We start from the raw sequence: 26,062 nt of genomic DNA on the forward strand, positions 1-26,062 counted from the left end.
CTCTTCCTTTGCTGTTAATCATACGACTAATACTTTAAACAACTTCATTCTCAAAATGTAATGAGTTTATTCTTGCATTATAATGACTTTATTTTTTAGATTTAATTTATTTTTATTTTTTTGCTTGGCCCTAATCCTCTTCCATAGTTTTTGCTATGGATCTTTCATAAAAAATATTCATCAAACTAAAATGAATAATAATAATAAAAAGTATCCTGACTGCTGGTATGGTTTCTACACCCATTAGAGTTTTGCCTTTTAGACAGAATATCACTCACCAAGGATTCAACTCTCATCTTTTTTATTATTTGTATCATTTGTATGTTGTATGTCTATGCACTTTTCTGATTTTACACAGCAGCATGTGAATGGGACTTTTGTTTTAAATTGGCGCTATGACGTCAGCGGGTGCACCCAAAATCAAGAAGAAGAAGGTGTCGTCATGAGGCAGCGCCGCGCTCCTGCATCTGATCTGTTGTGATTATGCTGATAAAAGGTTTGTGGCTTTTATGTTTTTAAATCAATGAAAGCCCCTCAGTCAATTTTATAGCTTTTACAATGACTGTAAAAGGAACTAATTAATATTGAATGAAACATAGAAATTCTTTATCTAACGTTGTTTTTGTGAGTAAAGCGCATATAGGCGCAAGAGTAACAGTGCATTTGTATAAAATGTGCGTTTTATATTCGCTACCAATATCCTTAATCAGCTTGATATCATAAACGTTAATTCGGTCACTGGCTAGTAACGTTAATGATGGAGAAACTGGGCTTTTGAAACTCGTGTATTAGGCTATACCGTATGCAGTAACCATGTTTTATTATATTTCTTTTGGAGGATTTATTGATTGTTATTAACCACAATAAGTGTATCGTTTTGAATTATTTTAAGAATTAAATAGTACATAAAGTGTTGACAAATGTGTTTGTCTTACAGCCTTTTATACACATAACCCCAGACACTGAAATGACATGCACTGTGTGGTACAGTAGGCTACAAGTATTTTGAGTGTCCCTTATTTTCATATAAAGAACCACTGAAGTTCCTTTTCTGAAGTTGGCAACTGTAAAAATGGTTCACCCTATAATGATCTATTAAATGTGATCCACTAATCATTAAATATCAAAGCTAAATCATAAGGAACAAAATGTATAGTTTGTACTAATTAATTGGTAACGCTATTTTTCAGGTCATTAACTCTCACTCTGATTGACTCTCTTACTAGTGCACTGAACTACTGAACTAGAGATGATTGAGACACACTCAGAGATTTAGTGTGGATCTATTTTTTTTCTGTTCATTATTCTCATCTTAAACATGACAAATATGTTTATACACAGAAAATTCTCCCGGTGAAGCGACTGAGAACCACGTGATGTACAATTTAAGATGGCGTCTATTAAAGAAGAGAGTGAAGAAATGAGGATCGAAGAAGTATTCAGTGTGAAACAAGAAGATGCTGAGGAACAAACAAAGATGGTGTTTATTAAAAAGGAGAGAGAAGACCTGAAGATTGTAGAAACATTCAGTGTGAAACAAGAAGATACTGAGGAACAAACAGGTTGGTTTCATTCTCAAAGCTGAATTTAGTCTTTTGATCCTTATTAAAATGTCATGCTCTACAGAAATGAATGATACTTTTAAAGAATGTCATACGAGTGTCCTAATTAAAGTTTTTATTTATTTATTTTTTATGTTGTTGAGAAGATCCTACTTCCTTGTTGGACATTCTTTATAGGCTTATATCCGTCTGTGTGTCCTATTAATAGCGTAAAGGAATTTCCACCTGCATTACTGACAATGGACGAACGCCAGTTTGGAGAAGAAAATTGATTGTTTATTGTTAAGTTCAACTGATTTAAATAATTTAGTTGAACTTACCAATAAACATCAATACTTAAAAATGTTTATTTAGACTTACGCGATTGTCAGAACACCGGTGCTGCCAGTCGAGAGATTAAACCGGTTATTTTTTAATAATCGTCTATGGGCTGGAAAGTTTAAAAAATAAAAATTAAATAACCTTTATTTAAACCACTTCAATTTGATCTAATTATAGATGATCGCATCATAAAGTAAGTGCATGAATAAATGGCAACATTATAGTTTAATGCGATAAGTTTCTGTTTGTAATTCTCTTAATGTTATCTATTGTTTGTATTACACTCTTGCAGTTCTGTAATAAAATAAGGTGATCAGACTCTAGTCTAAAGTATTGCGTATACACATAGTATGGCTTATGCGCTTCCTTTTAAATCGCGAAATATACCTCAGAATATTATGATTTTCCTGTTTTCTTTGTGTCACACTTTGTTTTGCTCAATTAATGATTGTAAACAGCGTTTTTTAGAAGTAGGATCTGCTGAATTTTACATAAAAAAAAAAATCACCAATCCCATTGATACAGGCTGTAGCAGAAGTTTTTTCACGCTCCTATTTTAAGCTTCCGCTTTTTGAATGTGATATCTGTCTAACTTTGAAAACAAAATGCCCATGTAAAGGTTTAGTGCAGGTTTTCTCTCTTTATGATATGCTTTCTACGTTTCTCTGCTGGATAAAGCAAACCGGCATCTCAAAGACTGCGGTGACGTACCACGAAAACAAGGGGTGGTGGTGGCGCAATGGATAAGACACATGCCTTTGGTGTGAGAGACCCGGGTTCGAATCCACTGTGAGACACCAATGTGTCCCTGAGCAAGACACTTAACCCCTAGTTGCTCCAGAGGCGTGCGACCTCTGACATATATAGCAATTGTAAGTCGCTTCGGATATAAGCGTCAGCTAAATGAATAAATGTAAATGTAAATGTAAATGTACCGGAGTTGTAAAGCAAGCATGCGCCAATCTGTCATATTGATGCGCAAACAAACCATTTATCTGTTCTATCGACATACTGATCGCATATTGTATTTATGCACAGACACATTTCAGTACTTTCATATTGTTTCCACACACATTCAGGATCATGTTGATTTGTCAGTTGTATGTTGCTGTGTTTAGTCATTTTGAATGGATCCGTGTACTGTAAAGGCATAGGCCTAGGCTATAACAGTCCAGTCAAGGTGGTTTAGGTTTTTTTTGTGCCATTTCAATGTCCTTTTCAGTATCGCAACTTGACTTGTCTAAAATGTAAACATGCTCTTTGCTGTTGCACTGTACACATAGTATACACTGTGGCCCTCCATGGGTGTAGATGAATAGATGAATGTTTATTAAAGTTACAAAACTCATTCAGTAAAGATCAGTGAGTGAGTTTTTTTTTTGTCTTTTGTTGTTTGATTAACGGATCAAATATACTGTTACACGTGTTTTAGTTATAAACCGTTTACATTCACTTAAAGGTGCTCTAAGTAACTTTTTTACCTTAACTGAACAGCTTCGGAGTCATTGGAATGGTTATATTACTTATTTCGGGTTGAATGGTGGTCGTTTCGCACCCCCCTGGTGCCCGTGAGCGGAAAATCCGCACTCGCAACTTTGAGCCGGCGGCCGCCGCGTCAGGAAGTATCGCGTGATATCAGGTCTCGCGATGTAAACAATTGCTTTACGGCCAAAAGAAATCTGCTAAAATGCTGTCATTATTGCGCTCCCTCACGCTGTCCGAACCCGAATGAAGAAGACGTTTTAAAGAATGTCCCATCTGCTTTGATGTCGTTGATCTATAGCCTCTGGTGTCTGAGAATCGCCAACGAGTTTTTACAACAGTGTTGTCAAATATCTATTCTGAAGCTGTGGGGGGAGCTCTAGAGAGTTACCTGCCAGCAAAAAGCGAGAATACAGCGAAGAAATCCCGAAACTACTGAGCCCTGCTTTAAGACATAACCATGTTTACAAGGATACTCACTAGGGATGGGAATCACAGGGTACCTCACAATACGATACACGATAATATCATGATCTATTGCTAGACAATCCTATAATGATACTATAATGATGATCACGATATCTGTCTAACTATGAAAACAAAATGCCCGTGAAAAGGTTTAGTGCAGGTTTTCTCTCTTTATTAAAGTCCAAACTGTTTGAAAACAGCACAAAAAGTTTTTCAGTCTGTAAATTAAATTTAACATTTTAAGTGAATAGACGCATGCTTTCATACGCTCACGTGTGTATCTGTGCAAGTGCTCGGTGCAGAGTGTCAAAGATGTCTAATTACAATATGTTTGTCCAATCAATGGTATAAAAGCCAAAGTGCATCCAGACTTTGAACTTAAACGTGTTTGGGGCATCTATTATTTTACTCACTGCTGTCCGCCATCCCGATAAAAACTTTGCGCACCGACTAATTTGACAGTCATTTAAACGGAAGTTTTGTAACCGACTAGTCTAAAAGTAAAAAACCCTCTAAAGACGTGTGTATATATGATCCATTTGAGCGCTTAATCTTTGAATCAAACAGTCAATCCTGCTAAATGCCTCTAAATTCTGCACACTTGGCGAATAAAGCTCATTCTGATTCTGAAGCACAGTTATTTTCTTCGATGTTGAAGTGAATACGTGATGGTCATTTGCTTGCTTCAGCTAACACACCTACGTGCATGTCCTGAATATGGTTATGCATCACTCTAGTAGAGTTATGCCAGTTTAAAATTGCACAGCTTACATAAAACTTTTCCGTTTTCAAAATTCTCCCAAAATACTAATTTGTCTTTTGAGTGGTAATTTCTGTGCTCTCCGTGACAACACGAAAAAAACGCATCTGAGGTAAAATAAAAAGATAAGACCCTACTTCTTAAGGTATTATTTTTCCAAGTGTTTTATTTTAATGTGCTATTTAAAATACTTTAAAATATACATGTAACAAAATTCAAGGCGCAGGGAACCAGTGAACGGTAACAGTACGTGCTTCATAGCCGACTGCCGCCCATACACAGACAAAATGCAACTTAAATGTCCCAGGCCTGGTCTTCTCGCATCTTCCACTGTCGTCACTCCTCCTCTTATCCTTTGAAGTTCCTGCAGCGCGCGGTGACATTCATTAATACTAGCGCCACCGGCCTCACTCCGTTTCCATGGATCGTGCCCAGTAACATTTAAAACGTCAGTAATTTGAATGATAAAGGGGTGGTTTCCTGGACAGGGTTTAAATTAAAGGGGACCTATTATTCAAAATTCACTTTTGCATATGCTGTTTGGACGTAAATGTGTGTTGGCAGTGTGTGTACACAACCACCCAATAGTGATAAAAATCCACTCACTCCTTTTTTATTAATCCCCATAAATCATAAACAGTGTCTCCCAACGACCTGTTTTCAGAATGTGGCTTTAGTGACGTCACTAAAGCCACAGGCCCCGCCCACGAGTGTTGCCGTTTTAACATAGACCCGCCCTGATCGAGTTCACAGCGAGTTGTACACATCCGCCATTGCTGCACTGACGAGAATGTCTCCCAAGCGTTGTAGGTGTTGTGTGGCTGGATGTATTAATCCACATAGCTCTCTCTGTTTACTCCCGAAATCTGAGGCAGCCGCTGAAGACGAGGTGGAATTATTTTGTTTTCAAAGAAAATGCTCCCTCAACTCTACCGAAATTCGTTTATGTACTTACGCACTTTTTATACTGTTTACTCAGCTCTTACGGTTATTTTCTGGAGTAAAACTGACGCTTCATCTTTTGTGTGATGTACAATAAACTTTATTAAACTCATCAGTATATTTTTGATCATCATTCAGACCTGGTCCGAAACAGCAGACTTGTAGGCTATTAATAGTGGATACATACAAGCAGATGACAAATACGTTATAACCGTAATTAAACTAAACTATACCCGTTCCATCTCCATAGAGCACTCTGACTCTGTAGGCATTATTGTCCGACTCTGGGTCGAAATGAACACCATTATTGAGAGTTTATGATATTATCATCATTCCGTGAGATGAAATTGTCCTGAGACTGAGCGCGAGCTCATGAAGCTCCGCCCCCTGTGCCGTGCAGCAGCAGCTTATTTGCATTTAAAGGGCACACACTAAAACAGCACGTTTTTCTGAGCACCAAAAAGTGACAATTTAAACATACTGTAGGGCTGGGCGATATGGACCATATCGAAAGTCATATCCCGATATATTTAGGCTGAATATCGATATACGATATATATCCCGATATTTTTTCCGCAAAGTGAGAGCAAATGTTCAGTCAAAGCCAAATATGACATGTCACAAGTAGTTTTATTGAAACCAGCCATTTCAGTGAACAGTTGCAAAATCAAATGAATAAATAATAAACAGGTTGCTTCACCTGGTTCATAATTAAATGCTCAGCTGTTCAAATAACAATAAAAGGTAAACATAAATACTGTATAACAACAGGAGTATCTTTTTTGAAATCAAAGCTCCATAAGGTGCACATTTAAATAAATAAAAATCTTAAATAAAAATAGCCTATAAAATAAAATAGGCCAATCTTTTTTAGTACAAAGTAATTTTTTTTTAGTTTGACAACTATAAATGGCTTATTAAAATCAAATAACAGATTTTCTTCTCCTTTCTAACAAATCCACAGATGCAAATAACGAACATTACAAAAGAATATGACAAACCCTAGTAAGGGCAGCATTTACATATAAAGAAAGAACAAAATAAAGTGCTCAGTTTAAGAAATTTTTTTTTAAACATCAGCTTGAAATTACCTTTTCAGTTTTGTTAACTCAATTTCTTATCTGAACAGTCTTAACCAGTTGCACAAGAAACAGACTATCAACTCAATAAACATTTCCCCCCTATTTTTTTACTTTGATAATCAGTAATGCTGTCTTGAGGTAGACATTAGAAGACAGACAAGCGTGTCCTCCTTCGTTTAAAGATTTTGTGCGAGAAACACCAGCCTGTCAACGGCATCCGGCTTCAGAGATGCTCTTTGGCAGGTCACGATATTGCCACTGCAGCTGAAAACCCTTTCGGAGGGTGAACTGGTAGCTGGTACCGAGAGCTTTGCCAGGTGGCTCAGAGATGGAAAGAAAACTTTATGATCCTTCCACCACTTGAGGGGATCAGTGTCACTCTCCACACTTGCTGACTGCAAGTAACTTGACAGTCATGGCCTAGTGGTTAGGGAGTTGAACTGGTAACCCAAAGGTTGCTGATTCGATTCCAGAGCCGGTGGGAAATGACTGAGGTGCCCTTGAGCAAGGCACCTAACCCCTAATCGCTCCCCGGGCGCCACACAAAGGCTGCCCGCTGCTCTGGGTGTGTGTATCCACGTTTGCAGTGTGTGTGTTAACTACTCACTACTCTGCTCCTAATGTGTGTGCATTAACTTGGATGGGTTAAATGCAGAGGTCAAATTCCAAGAATGGGTTACCATACTTGGCCGTCACTTTCACTTTCATTTTCAATAGCCTCCCTCTTGGTTGGTGCAGTGGTGGTGGCTGTGCGCTGCTTGAAGAAGCTTGCCAGTCTCTTAGCTTTTGGTGCTACTGCTGCTTCTCCATCTGCAGGCTCAGGCACACGTAGGTAAGGCGGTTGACAGCTGCTCTGATCAGCCAGTAGCGTCTCCACCTCCAAGACAGCTCTGTGCTTCAATGCATCGACTTTTTCACTTGGGATGTTGGCGGCCCTGAAACGTGGGTCCACAAATGAAGCCATCTCCAAAAGGTCAGTAGTGGCTGGGTCAGAATACTTGCTGTTGAGGTACTCAACAATGCTGGTCTTGATCGATTTACAAAGCTCGTTATCACCCTCTTCACATGCCAGGAGACTTTCATTAAAAAGGTGCAGCACAGGTTTCACATATGATAGTGACGTACTCCTCACCTGATAAAGCATCAGTAAAGTCCTGGAGAGGTTTCAGGACCTTTTGGACTGCTTCTAGGACCTCTAAGTCCTGCCAGGTAGGGACAAGGTGCCTGGTCTTTTTGTCATTAGACAGGACTTTGGCCAGTGCTCCTTCCTGCTCCAGGACTCTCTCTATCATCTGCTGCCTTGATCCCCAGCATGTGGCAGACTCGGTTATGAGTTGGTGACTTGGCAGACCCAGCTGAATCTGAACTTCAGCAAGATATGTTTCTTTCTTTTCTTCCAGCTGTACGAAAAACAGCTTACAATTCTCTTGCACAGAGAAATGGCCCGGGTGACACGCTTGTCATTCATGCCATGTCCTGTCAGAATCATAAAAAACGATTAAACAAATGTGCTTATGCGAGAAATTTGACTCTGGTTTCACTTTAACACACTCATACAACTAATCCAAAATCAAGCTTTAGAAATATTCGACATTAATATTATTTTCTCGTTTCATAGTTTATTTTTCAACACCAGTACTAATCATAAATATCAAATATTATATTAATTTATTTTCTGAATTTTAATCATGTAAGTGATTTTTATGTATTATTTTTGTATAATTTATAAATGATGACTATACTGTATGTACATTCACTCATGTTTCGTTCTTGTTGTTGTTCTTAGTATTTATGCTATTTTTTTTAATGCTACTTCATATTTCTACTCCACTAAAAACTCCACAATGTTTAGACCTACGTGTCCACATTAGTTTCTAGTTACTTTGCAGTTTGCTCTTTCAATCCAGAGAAAAAACTATTCATGGATTTCATCAGGTCCCTTTCCACAGGTGTATTAATCAAGCACAATGCAGTCTGCATTCATAATCTAGGTGCTTGATTTTATACACCTGTGGAAAGGGACCTGATGAAACCCATGAATAGTCTATCATAATAGCTAAATATGTTACCTTGATGATATCAACAGGCTAATCAGCATTTTAAAGTCATAATAACCTCACCTTTACCAGCTGTAACATTAAAGTGGTAAACACATCAATGCATCACTAATTCTTATCTAATAACGGAAACCTATGAATATGGTTCTGAAATCTACCATTCTGTATTGTAAGTTAAGTGATTTTACTTTTAGCACTTTGTTTTGTGTTTTATTAATCTATTTAACCTATATTTAACAATACATTTTTCAACGGACACCTGGCCAAGACAGCAGCATAAAACATTTTGAACTTTTGTGTTCTCTCACAAATGTTTGGCGTTCCCTTGAGAAACTGCAGTTGGGCAATTCCACGCAAAAGTCATCCTTACCTGGCCTGGAAATCCAGGCCCAAATCCGAAAGATTAAAGGTCCCATGACATGCTACTTTTTGTAGGCTTTAATATAGGCCTTAGTGGTCCCTAGTACTGTAGATCTTTCCAACAATTCAGCCTCGTGCAGAATTATAGCCACTACAAGCCAGTCCCAGAATGAGCTTCCTTCAGACGGGCAGAATTATAGCCACTACAAGCCAGTCCCAGAATGAGCTTCCTTCAGACGGGCCGTTTCGGTGTCTGTAGCTTTAAATGCTAATGAGGAGAAGAAAGGCGGCGCAAGGTGGAGGGTGGGTGTGGCCTTGACCATCTTGCGCAATGGTACCATGCATGTTTACGTTGGATATATTGCAATGGCACGAAGACACGCAGTCGTTCAAGCATTTCAGTTTGACCCAGAATCTGATCCAGATGGAGAAGCAACGGATGAAGAAGTTGCAACTCAGCGGCTCCAGCAGGACGTTTCCGAATGGTTCGTTTAAAATATTATGTCTGGATTCGGTACTTTATTCGGATGGTTTACAGTTATTATCATGTAGCTAACGCGAACCTACTGTTGCCTTTTCATGAGAGATCTGTAACGTCTGTAATTTATCTTATTACAATTACATCAAGCTCTGCGATCTTGAAATGCGGATATCGCGCGTGCCATATAACCAACAGGAAAACGGTTATCCAAATAACAAAGAAGTGTACAACACTCGCGTTACAGTGTATGTATTTACACACATACTTGATGCTGTCTACCTTTACATTAGCGCAAGTAGCTGCATAGCTAATGTTACAGCCACATTCTATGTGTAACAAGCTAGGTAACCATAAACAGTAAATCAACACACTTATATATCATTAGTTGACTTACTTGTCCGAGGTGTGTAGCTGAGCCAAAGAGAGTTGGTACTGATCCAGACTTTAGTTTCAGATGTTCAGCAAGCCCAGCTCTGTATTGACCCTTCGGTGTTCATTTGTACATCCAATTATTGAGCAATTGTTATGCTTCGCTCGCTCAAAAGCCATGATATCTCTCATGGACAAACTAAAATCGCGCCCGCGCGTTCCTACTTCCTAGCTCATTTTCTCATGGGCGGAAAATATTCTCTGGGCGGGCAAAGCAGAGAAAGGGGAGGTAACATTTCTCCTTATAACGTCATAAGGAAGAAATTCAAGATCAGCCCGGTTGAGCTTCCATTTTCTCAAAGGCAGAGAAAGATAGCAAAAGCTCGATTTACACTGATTAAAATTTCTAGAAACTTGGGGACCATATACAGGCTAGGGGAACTCATATTAATGTTAAAAAACCTCAGAAAGTGAAAATTTCATGTCATGGGACCTTTAAGGGTAATGAAAATCGCCCAACTCGAGGGGCAGCACCAAGCATGCATTTGAAAATCTCACTGCATGCAATTGGATAACACTACGACCAATCACTACAATACACGGGGTGACATATCCAGCAGAGTCACCAGTGGGTTTTCGCTAAGCCCCATACGCTTAGCTACCAGCGGAGCTAACTGGTAGATTAGACTCTTGCCGTATCCGGTCGGCAAAACTGCAAAAACGTCCTTCTTGCAAAGGAACGATTCGAGCGCCGTCTTCTGTTCCTCTTTTAGATAAAAAGTCAAGTCTAACTCGTTCATTGTAGCGGCCAAAGCCGTTTCAAACAACTGGTGTTCATCCAATAGCCATCTTGCCATGTTTACTAATGACTTCGACGTCACAGCGCTGTCGTCATCTGTTTAGCTCGCCTCTGGCCCACCTACAGTATATCAGATAACCCAATGTGATTGGTGCTGCTCGGATACAAGGGCATAGTTAATGAGCATCATTACTCAAAGCCAGAGTGACTCGCTGAGCAAATTCAACTTGTGCTCTCGCGAGAACTCTGGATTTCCAGGGTAATCCTTACCATGAAAAAATAAAGTTTTTACCTAAAGATCAAAACCCTTTTTAAGTTGTTCATTTAGGTCTGCAATATACTGTATTAATGTGCTGTATCAGAAATTAAGAAAATTGCCTTGTTTTTCCACCACATGAGGTGAGCAACAATGTTAAAATTAAATTTAACCAACCATATTTCATGCATTTCAAAACTTTATTTTAACATTAAGCATTTTGCAGAAAAATGGAGGCATGCCTGAGAAAGAAATATACTGTGCTTTGAACTGCACAAACTGGCTGAAAACCGTGCGATCATTTAGACAAAACATAAAGCTCATGATTGTGTAAGCTCGCGCTGAATCGGCCCAAAACCGGCATCCGACCAGCGCGGAAGGTCTTTACGTGTTACTGTCCTTTTCTCGAGGAAAAGTCTTTTTTTATTAAATGCAATACATTTGAATATGTATTCTCTCGTTATTTCATCTGACTCCATAAATGAAAAGGTTTTAATGATATCTGTGCATCGAGCGAATGTTTGACTATTCCTTTTAACTCTTTAATGGAAATAATGCCAAAGTCGGTTAGAATAATTAAATGTAACAATTTATTATGTCAGGTAAATGTATCATGCCAATTTCATAATATATTCAAAGATAATCGATACAAAACATCAAATGCTCTGGAATAAAGAGAAAAGATGCAACCCAACTAGGGATGTCAACGATTAATCGACGATCGATTAATTGTCGATAATACATTTAATCGATACAACTTATCGATCATCGATTAAGCAGGTCTTCATGCGCGTGCGCGCTGCTCAACCGCGAAACATGTAAAGCGAGCGCGCTGGAGTTATGTTTGGGACCATTTTACACCTTCATCATGACTATAAGTTTGCGTGTGCATTTGCAGCCTTTTGTTTTGTGCAAATGTAAGTTGTAATACTGTTTATTTTCTGTATCTGATTTATCTCATATTGGATGCATTTGGTTAAGAATTAACTCTGTAGTAAAGTGTCAGCTTCAGCGCGCGCAGCTCAAACGGCAGTGCACGACTAATAATGACTATTGGGACTGTAATATTACATAACATTATAAAGAGAACAATATTGTAATAAAACATTGTGAATTATTTGGCTTTAGTTGCCGTGTCGCGTTGCTCCAGGAAGAGCGCGTCCACAACATGAGTCATTCTGAATGAATGGCACGTAACTTAGTTCAAGTTCACTTGTGCATGAATTTGCTTCATTTTGTGCAGATATAATTTGTAATATTATGTTTATTTTGAATATATCTGATTAATCTCATATAGGACGCGTTTCTTTTAGATAAATAACGTGCTAGCAAAGTGCTCCAGTTTAACGGTAGCAGATTCATTCAGCGCGTGCAGTTGTTCCAGGAAGAGCGCGTCCACAACAGTCTAAGCGCATATGAGGCGGCGTTGGTGACGCGTTGTATTAGTAGTTATATTTGATTATTAAATAATTAATTTAATTATCAATCACATCGAAACATTTTACAATCCTACTAGCCCTTTTTTTATATTTAAAACCATTCTCATTGATTTGGTGAGGAACAGCGTTTTGAGCAGCATTTGCAGACCCTGTCATGCTGTCATAGCCACTGCAGTAGACGCATATCGCAGTATTAAGGCTAACAAAAACGACGATCGATCATGGGAATTTGTGAAAATTGACATCCCTAAACCCAACATTAAGAAATACATGAGACTGAGAGGTCTCACTCTCAGCCTCACAGGCTGATCTGAAATACAGAAAGGCCCCGAACCCTTTGCTACATTTCATTAAATAGTCAGGACCTTTTTCACTTGGAAACATGTACTAACAAAAGAAATTTGCATTCAGAGGTTACACCTTTTGGGGGTGTGTGACCATTTGCCAGGAGATCACCTTCCATTGTATGTCAGTTATCTTTAAACTCTTAAAAACCTTATTACCTTGTGTTTTACTTATTTGGAAATGAGACATTTGTACCAGTCACACTGTGACATTTTAAATGATACCAAACTATGCATGCTCATTTCGATAAATTTTCCCGACCGACAACCGCCGCTCGTTAATCGATTATTAACCGTTAACTGATAAGATTATAATATTGAATTGGCATTAAATACAAATAAAATTGACGCGTATCTTTGACCCTTTAAAAAATACAAACAATTTTTTTTTTTTTAGCAAAGAGTTTATTTTAATGTGCAAAGTGCAAACAGCAGCATACAGAACAGATCAACAACAGAACCTGGATTCAGTTTAAATTTTCACGCACCTGCAGTATTTCTGACAGTGAGATTAGATTATCATTTGATTAGATTTCTATCATATTACATTGACTATTGTTTCCCAGCTTGGGAGCTTGTTTCCCGTTTTAGATTTCTAACAATTCCTGTCATTGTTTACTATAAATATTGTTGACAAATTACTTGTTACTGTATTGTAAGTCTCTTTGGATAAAAGCTAAATGCATAAATGTTACGTACAATTCTGTGCCATCCATTGCAGTGTTTTGTCCATGGAAATGCTCTATTCACTACTGTAAAGTGACATGAATGGTGGAGGTTTTTCCGCGCACTGCATGTAGACATTATTAGTCAACAATAAAATGTATTGGTGATTATTTTCAACAATTATAATCTCTTTTTTTGTCAATATTATCCGTTAGTTGATGTAACCCTAATATCAATAAACTCTGCTAACTTGGAGAGTTTTTTTACAACAAAGCACTGGTTTTTGTTGTTCAAACAAAGGAACAACTTCCCGTTTGGTCATATGGGGAAATTTAATGATAATGTTCCTTGGGGAAAGCAGAGGACCTAATACTGAGCCCTGTTGCATTCCATACTTGTGTTTGATGAGACGTCTCTTTGTTATAAGACCTAAATTATGCTAACACTTGTCCATAAATGCCAACATAGACCACAATGTTCTTTTGAATAGCTTGAGAATTAAGTTGTCGAAAGATCTGATATCGTTTTGTTGTTTTTGATGGTAAACTGATGTTAACTTGTATTTGTTTTTTGTTTTGTTTTTTTGCTTTAGACCTGATGGGACTGAAAGAGGAGAGTCAAGAACTGAATGAAATAGAAGAGAAACATCAATATGAGAAACATGTCACAACTAAAGAAAAATACATACAAACTGAAACGACTTCCTCACGAAAAAGAGCACCGAAGAGAGAATTTAACAGTTCCTTCTCCTGCTGTCAGTGTGGAAAGAGTTTCAAACTAAAACATAACCTTGTACTACACATGAGAGTTCACACTGGAGAGAAGCCTTTCACCTGCAATCATTGTGGAAAAAGTTTCACTCACAAAGGAAACCTTAATTCCCACATGGCAAGTCACACTGAAGAAAAGCCTTTCACTTGTGATCAGTGTGGAAAACTTTTCAAACGTAAAGTAACCCTTAAAAACCACATGAAGATTCACTCAGAGGAGAAGCCGTTCACATGTGATCAGTGTGGAAAGCTTTTCAAAAGTAAAGTAACCCTTAATAACCACATAAAGATGCACTCAGGGGAGAACTGTTTTACATGTAATCAGTGTAGAAAGAGTTTCAGTACTAAAGATAGCCTCAAGAGGCACATGACATCTCACAATGAAAGTACGCCTTACACATGCAAAGAGTGTAGCAAAAACTTCTCATATAAAGCACAACTTGATTCGCACATGAGAGGTCACACTGGAGAGAGGCCTTACACCTGCAAACAGTGTGGGAAGAGCTTCTCACATAAAGGAGGCCTTCAGACTCACATGAGAATTCACACTGGAGAGAAGCCGTTCACATGTGATCAGTGTGGAAACAGTTTCAGACATAAATCAACCCTTGATTTACACATGAGAGGTCACACTGGAGAGAATCCTTACACCTGCAAACTGTGTGGAAACTGCTTCACATACAAATCAACCTTTAAGGCCCACATGAGAAGTCACACCGGAGAGAGTCCTTTCACCTGCAAACTGTGCGGGAAGAGCTTCACACAAAACGGAAATCTTAAGTATCACATGAAATCTCACACAGGAGAGAAACCATTCATGTGTGTTGAGTGTGGGAAATGTTTTACACGTAAACGAGCCCTTAATTTCCACATGAAGAAGTATCACTCTGGAGAGGAATGTTTTAAATGTCATCGGTGTGGACAGAGTTTCCCAGACAAAAAAAGCCTTAACAAGCATGTCAAAATTCACATTGGAGAAGAGACATTCATGTGCGATCACTGTGGAAAGAGTTTCAGATTTAAAGGAAACCTTAAGACTCACATGAGAGTTCACACTGGAGAGAAGCCTTACACATGCTCTCTCTGTGGAAAGAGTTTCAATCAGAAAGTAAGCCTTGATGTTCACATGAGACTTCACACTGGAGAGAAGCCTTTTACATGTGTTCATTGTGAGAAGAGTTTCACATATCGAAGACACCTGAAAAGTCATTTGCAAACTCATTCTAGAAAGGAATTGCAGGGCCCTGAATGTGGCAAGAGGAGCCATTTTAAAAATCACTCTGGATAAAGACGTAAAGTGTAATAAAACATTTATTTTGCTATCACACTTACAGATACATCTGAAAAGTAACGCAGATGTCAGACGCTATTTTTGTTCTTTGTGTTGTAAGAGATTTAAATGGCTCAGCCATTTAAAATGGCACCGGAAAATACGTATCTGTGTGAAACTAAGGCTACGTTCACACCGCAGCTAATGTGGCCTAGATATGATTGTCCACCTTCATGAAAATGTGCATTATTGACCTCTTATAATAAATCATTATTGTTTTTTTGTCATGTAGATGTGAACACCTGACCATCTGCTTTGATGTAGTTCAGTGGTTCTCAATCTCTTTTGTCAGAAGGCACACTTGTGAATAGGATTTATTTTTCATAATACAATGAGCTCATGAAAGAAAGAAAAAAAACAAAAAATGGTTGAAAACAGCGTCTTCTCAACATGTGTACAACACTAACGGCAGTTTCACACCGCATATTTTTTTCGCCGTGCATGAAGATGAAATGAGGGCAAATGTACAAAAACATACAAATGAGGGCATTCACACCGGGAGCAGGAGCGTCATGTGAGCAGCAGTTGAAGCGCAGGTTTCGGCACCAAGTCTATTTTTGCTGCACTGCTCATGCTCAATTAAAGTGAAAGCACAGTTTTAAATATTTTAAAATATTTTAAATAAATAATGTTCAAAAAATTATATATATATTTATTTCCAAAATGCACAGAATAAGCATGTCTGGTGAGTTTTAACAAGAACTGGAGTAGGCAAAAAAAGAAAATGAAGACTCAAAAATATTTATAGAAGATTTAGGCTACCCATTTAAACTTGTTTTTAATTATTAGGTTTGTGTGTTGATTATAAAAAAAACTAAACTAAAGTAAACTAGCCAGAAAATATTATATATAAACTTTCTTTTAGTTTATGTAATACACCGACAGCTACGTAGGCTAACACAACCCAAATCAAACCCGAGTGTGCGTCTTTTTTTTTTCTCTCTCGCGCGTCTGCAAATAAAAGAACATGGATTGAATGAAATAATACATTTTGAACTGCATTATTTGATTCATTTTTAGTGAGAGAATGCATAGGTAAATATTGTCAAGTCACAAGACTGCAGTGTCATTAGATTAGTTCAGTTGATGTGGATGTTGTAAAGATCAATTATGATATGAGTTCAAAGGCAGCTCTACAATTCAAGCTTTTGTTCTAATCTGATAGTGTCAGTGCAGTCAGATAATCAAAAGGGTGGATTGGTTTTTAGGTGTCTTTTTTGCTATGGTAACATGCTACACAGCTGGAGCAGGTTTTTATTCTTGGTAAGAGGTGCCATGAGATCCAAATTGTATTCAATCAAATGACATTTATACAACAAACAAAATCAGGTAAATATGAAAATTGAAGTATTTAAGTCACCTTCATTTATATATTTATATAGCAGCTTTACAGTGATAACAGGAAAATAATGCAACAAAGTTGCAGAGAAAATAATGTCATAGTCCAGCTTAAGTAAGTTTATGTTGTAAAAAAGTTATTAATATATTACATTTATCTATACAGCCGCTCTGGAGATTACAGTGATGTCATCGTCCAGCTCAGTTCAGTTCTCAGAGACGGCTTTGTTGAGGATTAGTGCCGATGCCTGTCGTGTCGATGAGGCCTTCACAGGGGAGAGTCTAGTTGACACAATCTCTGCTGACACTTCAGGGATACGTTGTGGTCGTGTCAGAGGTGCCCAACCTCTGATCTGGATACGGCCCGGATCTGGCTGACTATAGTAAACCTCGGGATAAAAGCTTTGTAAGTTATCAGCAAGATTTAAAAATGTATACAATGTTAAATAGGGAGTCAATGCAGTGTTGACAGAACCGGGCTGATATGGTCATACTTCCTTGTAAGGATGTCACGGTACCAAAATTCCAGTAGTCGGTACCGTTATCATACAAATTTTACGGTTCTCAGTACCAATTTCGGTACCACAGCAAAATCTGTTGGAACTATTTTTCTATTTTATTGAACTATTTGAAAAAAATATTGAATTCAATTCAATGACTTTGTTTATGACGGTATAAGTAAATAATACATATAAGCATTAAAGGCTACATGCTGTTTAAACGTAAATATTGCTTATAAAAAAAAATCCCATGGAGACGTAGCTAAATCTACTGTACAGAAGCCTAATATAATTATTTCTGTCAATTTCGTCAAGTTAAACCGAACTTTTATTTTGACAGGTTGCCGTGAAGACCTTTGAGTTTCTGTGTGTATGATATGACGATATTCTCAAATTAAACGGTAAAATGCTCGTGAAGTGACTCTCAGAGTGGCTCTGGAGATGAATTTCATCATGTCATCATATCGTGAGGCAGCAGAGACGCGTGCTTCAGTGTGTGAGTGTGTGAGGTAAATGAAACCGCGCGTCTGCGCCATTCATTCACACAGAGACAAGCATAACATGCAGGGTTAATATTTAAATAGTCTTTTTGCAGTTTAATATACACTGACACCAGTGCTTTAAGTGGGCCGGTACGCGCCGGTACTCAGTACCGCCACTTCCAAATATAGCTCTTGAGCGTACCGCCACCTCTCCGTGCGCCCAGAACGTGCTTTTAGCGTACCGGTACGCTCATTTGCACCTGTTTTAATCCTTTGACTGTGCTGACGCTTTTCAGAGCGCCCTTCACAATGCACGCTTCCTAATTCGTCCCACCGAGAGCAGAGACTATTACCCATACACCCTTGAGTTTTACAAGTGAAAAGCGCATACGTCGCTTTTGCCGCTGTCAGTGTCAACAACTCAACGTGGTTCGTTCGGAGAGGGTGTGTGAAACGCGCAACCATAGCTGCTCGGTTAAAATACAAATACAATGAACACTTAATATGCTCTCCTGGCTTCAGACTCTGAGTCTGAGTAGTAAAAGAAAATGATTTGTACAGTATTTCTCATTTTTCATTTGGTGTAGGCTACTGTGTATTTTGCTGAATCTGCTTTTGTATATTTTTCAAGGGTAAAGAAATGAACCATCTTCAAGACTCATGTTTATGTTCTACTCTTCTATGGTTATTATGTTATTATGTTTTATAATTTATTTTATGTACATTTTGTTCAACATTTTTTCAATACCCTTTTGCACATTTTATTTATGTTCAGTAGCTCTTTCTACAGTAGCTCTTTCTAAGGGTATTTTTTTCAAAACCCTTTTGCACATTTTATTTATGTTCAGTAGCTCTTTCTACTGTAGCTCTTTCTAAGGGTATTTTTTCAATACACTTTTGCACATTTTATTTATGTTCAGTAGCTCTTTCTAGCTCAAGCAAATCCACAAACTAATAAAATGATTTATTATTTTTTATAAGGTCGTTTGTTGACTGCTGTATATAAAACCCCTTCAATATAGTTGTTGTTACCCCTGGGGAGGAGGGGAGTCAGCAAAAAAAATAAAAAAAATAAAAATAAAATAATAATAGAGTACCGGCACCTCTTTTGGGCCACTTAAAGCACTGACTGACACTATATATATATATATATATATACACTATATCGTGGTATATATCGGCTACAGACAGTGCTCCAAGTAAAAAAGTTAGTCTGGAGCCCCGCGCTTGGATAAAAACACAGAAGCGACTTAAAGCAGCTGCCTATTAGTGGGTACCGAATATACCCGGTACTACATAAATGCTGGTATCGTCACATTTTCAGTACCGACTTGGTACCGAAGTACCGGTACTTTGACAACACTACTTCCTTGTTCTATTAAGAACTAAAGCTGCTGCGTTTTGGACCAGCTGGAGTTTGTTTATTAAGCATGCAGGGCAACCACCCAGCAGAGTAATACAATAATCTAGCCTTGAGGTCATGAACGTATAAACTATCTGTTCCACTTTTGTCATTGAGAGCATATGTTGTAATTTAGATAAATTTTTTAAGATTGATCAATACAGTTTTACAGATGCTAGAACCGTAGCCTTCAAATGAAAGATTGGTATCAAAGAGCACACCCAGGTTCTTAACTGACGAAGAAGATTTGACAGGGAGCCCATCAAGTGTTAGACAGTATTCTAGGTTACTATGTTCAGAGTTATTTTAATTTTATTACATTACTTTAAATGAGTCCACCCCCCCAAGATTACTGCTATAAACATTAGCCTTGTATGAAAGGCAAAGGGGGAGGTGTTGCTGTAATTTATCTTAAGAATGAGAAGTCTTGTTTCAAATATAATTATTTTGAAGTGTTGGTGCTTAATGTAACACTATTTAATGTAAATGATAAATCACGTTTGAAATTTGAAATGTGTGCTGGCTACTGTATACAGGCCACCAGGGCACCATACAGACTTTATCAAAGAATTTGATTTTCTATCAGAGTTAGTACTGGCTGCAGATAAAGTCCTAATTGTTGGTGATTTTAATATACATGTAGATAACGAAAAGGGTGCATTGGGATTGGCATTTAAAGACATTCTGAACTCTATTGGAGTTAGACAACATGTGTCAGGACCTACTCATTGTCGTAATCATACTCTAGGTCTAATATTATCACATGGAATCAGTGTTGATGCCGTTGAAATTCTGCAGCAGAGTGATGACATCTCAGATCATTATCTGGTCTCGTGTATACTTCATTTAGCCAAGGCTGCAAAGCCGACTCAGTGTTACAAATATGTTAGACCCATCACTTCTGGCACTAAAGATTGCTTTAGTTATAATATTCCTGATCAGTTTCATCTCCAGATAGCTTAGAAGAACTCGATATTGCGACAGAAACGTTTGATTCTCTATTTTCCAGCACTTTAGACACAGTTGCTCCTTTGCACTTAAAGAAGATTAAAGAAAATAGTCCAACGCCGTGGTACAATGAGCACACTCAGGCCCTTAAGAGAGCAGCCAGAAAAATGGACCGAAACTGGAAGAAAACTAAACTAGAGGTATTTCGCATTTCATGGAAGGAGAGCTCGATTGCATACAGAGAGGCCTTAAAAGCTGCTAGATCTGCTTATTTTTCAACCCTATTAGAAGAAAATAAACAAAACCCTAAGTATTTATTTGAAACGGTTACTAAACTAACGAAAAATAAAGCTTCAAGCCCAGAAGTTTCCAAACAGCACAGCAGTAATGACTTTATGAACTTCTTCACTTATAAGATTGATAATATCATGGAGAAAATTATAACTATTCAACCGTCTACTACAGTATCGCATCAGGGAGTGCATTGTAGTCTCCCTAAGGAAAAAATTTGATTCATTCATTGCTATAGGAGATGAAGAATTTTCTAAACTCGTTAAATCATCTAAATCGACAACGTGTATGTTAGACCCTTTTCCGACTAAGCTACTGAAAGAGATGCTTCCAGAGGTCATAGATCCTCTTCTTAATATCTTTAATTCGTCTTTGTCATTAGGATACGTACCAAAAACTTTTAAGCTGGCTATGATTAAACCGCTTGTTAAAAAAACGCAACTTGATCGTACAGAATTAGTCAATTACAGGCCAGTCTCAAAGATACTAGAAAAGGCAGTATCCTCACAACTTTGTTCCTTTTTAGAAAGAAATGATATCTGCAAGGATTTTCAATCAGGATTTAGACTGTACCATAGTACTGAGACGGCTCTCATTAGAGTCACAAATGATTTGCTCTTATCATCTGATCGTGGTTGTATCTTGCTTTTGGTGTTACAATACAATACAATACAAACTTTATTTCTAAAGCACATTTTAAAACAACCATGTTGACCAAAGTGCTGTACATTGTGTTTTATGGTGTGTCCTTTAACCTTTACACCTTTTTCCTATTTATTTATTATTCTCAGGTAGGTAAGGAAAGTCGAATCTGGACACAACTATAAGCATTCAAAAAGTACTTACAATTAGTTCAGAAGACTTCCCTGTGGTCAGTACTTGCTTAAGGTTCTTATATTATATTATTGGCAAGATATTGTCTACCAGAGTAATAATTTAAGTTTTATTAAAGTTAACAAAAGTTATATAAAGTACAATAGTAAAGTTACAAAAAGTAAGTTTCAATTTAGGTACAATCAGCTGGTTTCAGGCCTCGAGGGACACTACGCTATCCAGTATCCGTCAATTCAGTCTCTCTCTCAGTCTTTTATACGCAGACAGTCCAACGCCGGTTCCAAGCTCTCTTCTGACGTCATCAAATGGAGTTCTGCCAACTCCTTCACCACAGCCCTCAGTTGCTTACGGCGTACCCTTGAACAGCGCCTCCGTCTTCTCTTTCTCTTCTTTCTCCTCTTAATCGTCTGTAACATATACCTTAAGTAATATATTTTCCATTTATCATAAAAACTATTTCTAATACATAAGTGCTTTCTACTCTAAGTCATTCAATACATACATTTCATGCAAGTAAGTAGTTTTCTTAATAATAGTGAAATCACACAATACATATTCTGTGCAGTATTAGTAATTGGGTTACATACATCTACTTAAAGGGATACTTCACCTCTGGAAAGATGAATGTGTATTTAAAATAAGTCATTTATGTAGAAGAAATGTGAAGAAATTTTTGAATTTGGAGCTTTCTAGACTGAGAAAAGCCAGAAAATGTATTTTTGGCTTATGTGGATGAAAGACAACAACTCCCAGAATGCACTTGCTTCGCTTCTCTACGAGGCCACTCCCAAGCCACGCCTCCCGGTTAGAGAGCGCAGTTGAAAACAAGGCTACTAGTGAGTCTCCGTGACGAGTTTGCCCGGGATCTCGAGATCGGCCAAAATGTCCGGGATTCGGCTTTTGCGTTCTACAGTCGCCATTCATTATGTTTACTGTGGCGAGCAGGATGAGGCTGAGGGCCGCGGGAGAACGGCGCGAGGCCGATGGCGTCATTACTGAGGCGCATCGGTCTCCTATCTCTCACGGAGGAGCGGGAATTTTCTTAGCAATGTTAAAACGCACATCAACCGATCACTTGTTTAGCGTTCATGGAAACACTACATTCAGATTCACCAATCGGAATGAATTCAGTTAGATTGAAACAAAAGGTGTGCATGGAAACAATGAATGGCGACTGCAGAAAGCAAAAGCCGAATCCCGGACATTTTGGACGATCGCGACGGCCGGACATGTCCGGGAAAAAGAGGATGGTAATCCCTACTACTCACATTTCTCCTACTACTCAGCTTTCTCCACAGAACAAGAGCCTCTAGCTTAGCTTCCAAAGAAAGACGGCTGAAACGATGTGTACATTGTGTGAGTGAGATCCCACCCTCTATGGGCTAGTGATGGGAAGTCCGGTTCTTTTCCGCGAACCGGTTCTTTCGGACAGTTCGTTTCAATGAACCGGTTCAAAAAACCGGTTCACCAGTTCTTTAACGTCATCACGTAATGACGTCAATTCTATCATCCCGGCGGATAAATATACATTCAAATAAAGGCATTTGTAATCATAACTTCAGTTAAATAATAGTACTCATCGTCATAATCATCTTTGATAGGTTTCTTACATTTACGTTTTGAGAATGAACCCTGTAGTAGGCCTAAGGCGATGCGCAAACGCGGATGTTTTACATGTCTTAAAGTGAATAAACTGGTCTTCATCATTTTTATTTTATTTGTAAATAAACTTACATTTAGCTGAATTCAGCCCCTCATTCAAGTCCTGGTTCACCCGTGCTCATGTATCAGCACAGCACATAGATATAAACACAGCATCAGTTGGCCAAAAGAAAGTTCGGTTCAGAGACGGTGCGATCACACATGCGCAGTCTCTCCAGCTCGTCGGTTCTCCGTATCGAACGCGTCCGAAAGAAACAGTTCTCGGTTCTGTGCTGGTGATCCGAGAACTGCTGCAACAACCAGTTCTTGACTCGAGAACCGTATGCCTGTGTGTGAGCTCAGAACTACTGAAACCTTACTAGGCTTATTCAGTCGACAAAACTAAAAACTTGATGCATATCTCCAGTATGTTTAATACGTTATGTTTTGATCAACACATTATAAACATTTACTTTGCACCCTTTAAAACCTAGGCAAGAGTTTACGTCAAAAATGTATATCAACTTACTTCGAAATTAAATGATCTGTTGCAGAAAATAATGTTTTAGTATAATAATAAATGTTTAGTTTTACAGTCCATTGTGTTTCCAATCTTTAAAATAATACAGTGAAAAGGCAGTAGCCTATGAGATAAACATGTTTCTAACATGTTTTATTTTGTTACACTTATTGATGTTCAATAAAATAGGCTACAAGAAACATGCATTTCGTCCCTCTGAAAGAATTGCACGCATGCTCAGCTCATCAGCTCATCGGTTCTCCGTATCGAACGTGTTCGAAAGAAACAGTTCTCGGTTCTGTACTGGTGGTCCGAGAACCGCTGTACCTGTACGTTCGGTAGTGCGCGCATGCTCAGTATCAACTGCTCGTGCTCATCACTTCTCTCAGCACGTCTCAGTTCAGTGAACTGTTGGATTTACTGGAGTAGGCTAACATATGCCTACTCCGGGATATTGGTTTATTTTGAGTCGAAGGGACTGTCAGGACTCAGGCATGTCCGAAAGTGAGTAACTTTAGTAACTTCTTGTGGATCAGTGCTGACGCAAGACGCGAACTGTTTCGAACGATTCAGTCCGATTTAGTGTACTGGTTCGACCAGTTCACTAAAAAGAACCGGTTCAAAAGAACGATTCGTTCACGAACCGGCCATCACTACTATGGGCGGGTTGAAAACATGCGGGACAGCCCCTCCTACTGGCTGTAGTCTTTAGCCTCTGGCCAGAAAATCCTCCGATGACGCAAAATGACGATTTTTGCGTCATCGGAGGATTTTTTCCAGACAAAAAATACATAAATCTCTCATCTCAGGGGGATATGAGGGTGGAAAGCACGGTAATTCGAAAATACTACAGGTTTTCTACTAATACAAAGCTTAATGCTAAATCCTGAAGTATCCCTTTAAGCAAAAGCATCATTACTATTTAGGTTACATCACTTTAAAGCAAATCAAGCATTAATCAAGGCAGTATAATTGCAAAATCATCATCTCCAATAACAATTGACAAGAAACAGTAAAATAGACAGGATACAACACCAGACAATTACAACAATTCTCATGCCGGATTAAAAGCCAAGGAATAAAAATGTGTTTTAAGGCGGGATTTAAAAACCGGAAGGCTGGGGACCAGTCTAACATGAAGAGGCAATTCATTCCACAGTCTCGGGGCTGCGATTGAGAAAGCTCGATCCCCTCTGCTCTTGAGCCGTGTTTTAGGGACAACAAGAAGAGACTGGTTAGCAGACCTTAAAGACCTTGAAGGAGCATGTGGCTTCAACAGAACAGTAATATAGACGGGAGCTAGTCCATGAAGGGCTTTAAAAACAAACAATAGAATCTTAAAATCAATCCTAAAATTAACAGGGAGCCAGTGAAGAGAGGCAAGGACAGGGGTGATATGATCACGCTTACGAGTTCCAGTAAGGAGACGAGCGGCAGCATTTTGAACCAGTTGTAGACGAGAAAGGGAGGCCTGGCTAACACCTACATACAGAGCATTACAATAATCAAGGAGTGTTGTGATAAATGCATGTATAACCCTCTCAAAGCATGTGAAGGATAAAAAGGGCGTAAGCTTAGTAAGAAGCCTAAGTTGAAAGAAACTGGCTTTCTCCATTTTAAAATCACAATCCATTTTAACTCCCAGGTTTGTTACAACAAACTTAACACAAGGTTGCAAAATGGCCAGATCTATTTGTGAGACATCAGAGGTGCCACTGGGTCTAAAAATCATGACCTCAGTTTTACTCTCGTTAAAGTTAAAAATATTTACAGCCATCCAGGCTTTAATATCATTAAAACAGTCAACCAATCTTGTTAAAGAATTACCATAATTTCTTTTGATGGGCAGGTAGATTTGCAAATCATCTGCATAGAGATGGAAACTGATGTTGTGTCTTTTTAATATTAATCCAAGGGGGAGCAAATAGAGTGAAAAAAGAATTGGCCCGAGAATCGAACCCTGGGAACTCCACATGTGAGAGACACAGAAGGTGAAATAGAGCCACCAAAACTGACTCTAAAATCTCTGTCTGACAAGTATGACCTAACCATTCTAAGGCAGTGCCCTTAATCCCCACAGCATGCTCGAGGAGAGAAATAAGGATACTGTGGTCAACTGTGTCAAATGCTGCTGTGAGATCTAAAAGCATAAGAATTGCACAATCTCCAGAGTCAGTTGATTAAAAGATCATTAAAAACTTTCAGTGCTATGAAATGTCTTAAAACCTGATTGGAACACCTCAAGAACACCATGTGTGTCTAAAAAGGAATGCAACTGTAGAAGAACTGCCTTCTCTAAAATCTTCGAGACAAATGGAAGTTTAGAGATAGGGCGATAGTTTGAAAGTACTGATGTGTCCAAATTAGTTTTTTTTTTGATGAGTGGCTGCACCACTGCTTGTTTAAAATAGATTGGTACAAAACCTGATGCAAGGCTGCTATTTATAATTTCTTGGATTTTAGGTCCAATAGTGTCCCACACCTCTTTAAAAAGGCGAGGTGGGACAAACTGAGGGTTTCAAATGTGTAACAATATTTGTAAGAGTAGCGATGGATACAGACTGGACTATAGGTTAGATGCATCAAACTTGTGAATTTTGTCCCTACTATAATAAATT

General features: G+C 38.4%; 1 protein-coding gene across 3 annotated transcripts; it reads left to right on the forward strand.

Annotated features, from left to right (window-relative positions):
• Window positions 1–416: 416 nt before the first annotated feature.
• LOC309497643 (uncharacterized protein) lies at window positions 417–17,743 on the forward strand. Of its 3 annotated transcripts, none has more exons than XR_014205641.1 (4): window positions 417–496; window positions 1,342–1,562; window positions 13,981–17,232; window positions 17,667–17,743. XR_014205641.1 is itself a non-coding variant. In XM_082167937.1 (4 exons), the coding sequence occupies exons 2-3, from the start codon at window positions 1,391–1,393 to the stop codon at window positions 15,444–15,446; spliced, it is 1,638 nt and encodes a 545-aa protein (XP_082024063.1). In that variant the 5' UTR covers window positions 417–496; window positions 1,342–1,390; the 3' UTR covers window positions 15,447–15,457; window positions 16,993–17,743. The 3 variants fall into 3 exon arrangements, 2 of the variants coding, with proteins under 2 accessions (XP_082024063.1, XP_082024062.1); XM_082167937.1 differs by having other exon boundaries at window positions 13,981–15,457; window positions 16,993–17,743; XM_082167936.1 differs by having other exon boundaries at window positions 13,981–17,743.
• The last annotated feature ends 8,319 nt before the right edge of the window (window positions 17,744–26,062 follow it).

This window comes from Leuciscus leuciscus (assembly GCF_965113295.1).
Source record: "Leuciscus leuciscus genome assembly, chromosome: 4".
NCBI lineage: Eukaryota > Metazoa > Chordata > Actinopteri > Cypriniformes > Leuciscidae > Leuciscus > Leuciscus leuciscus.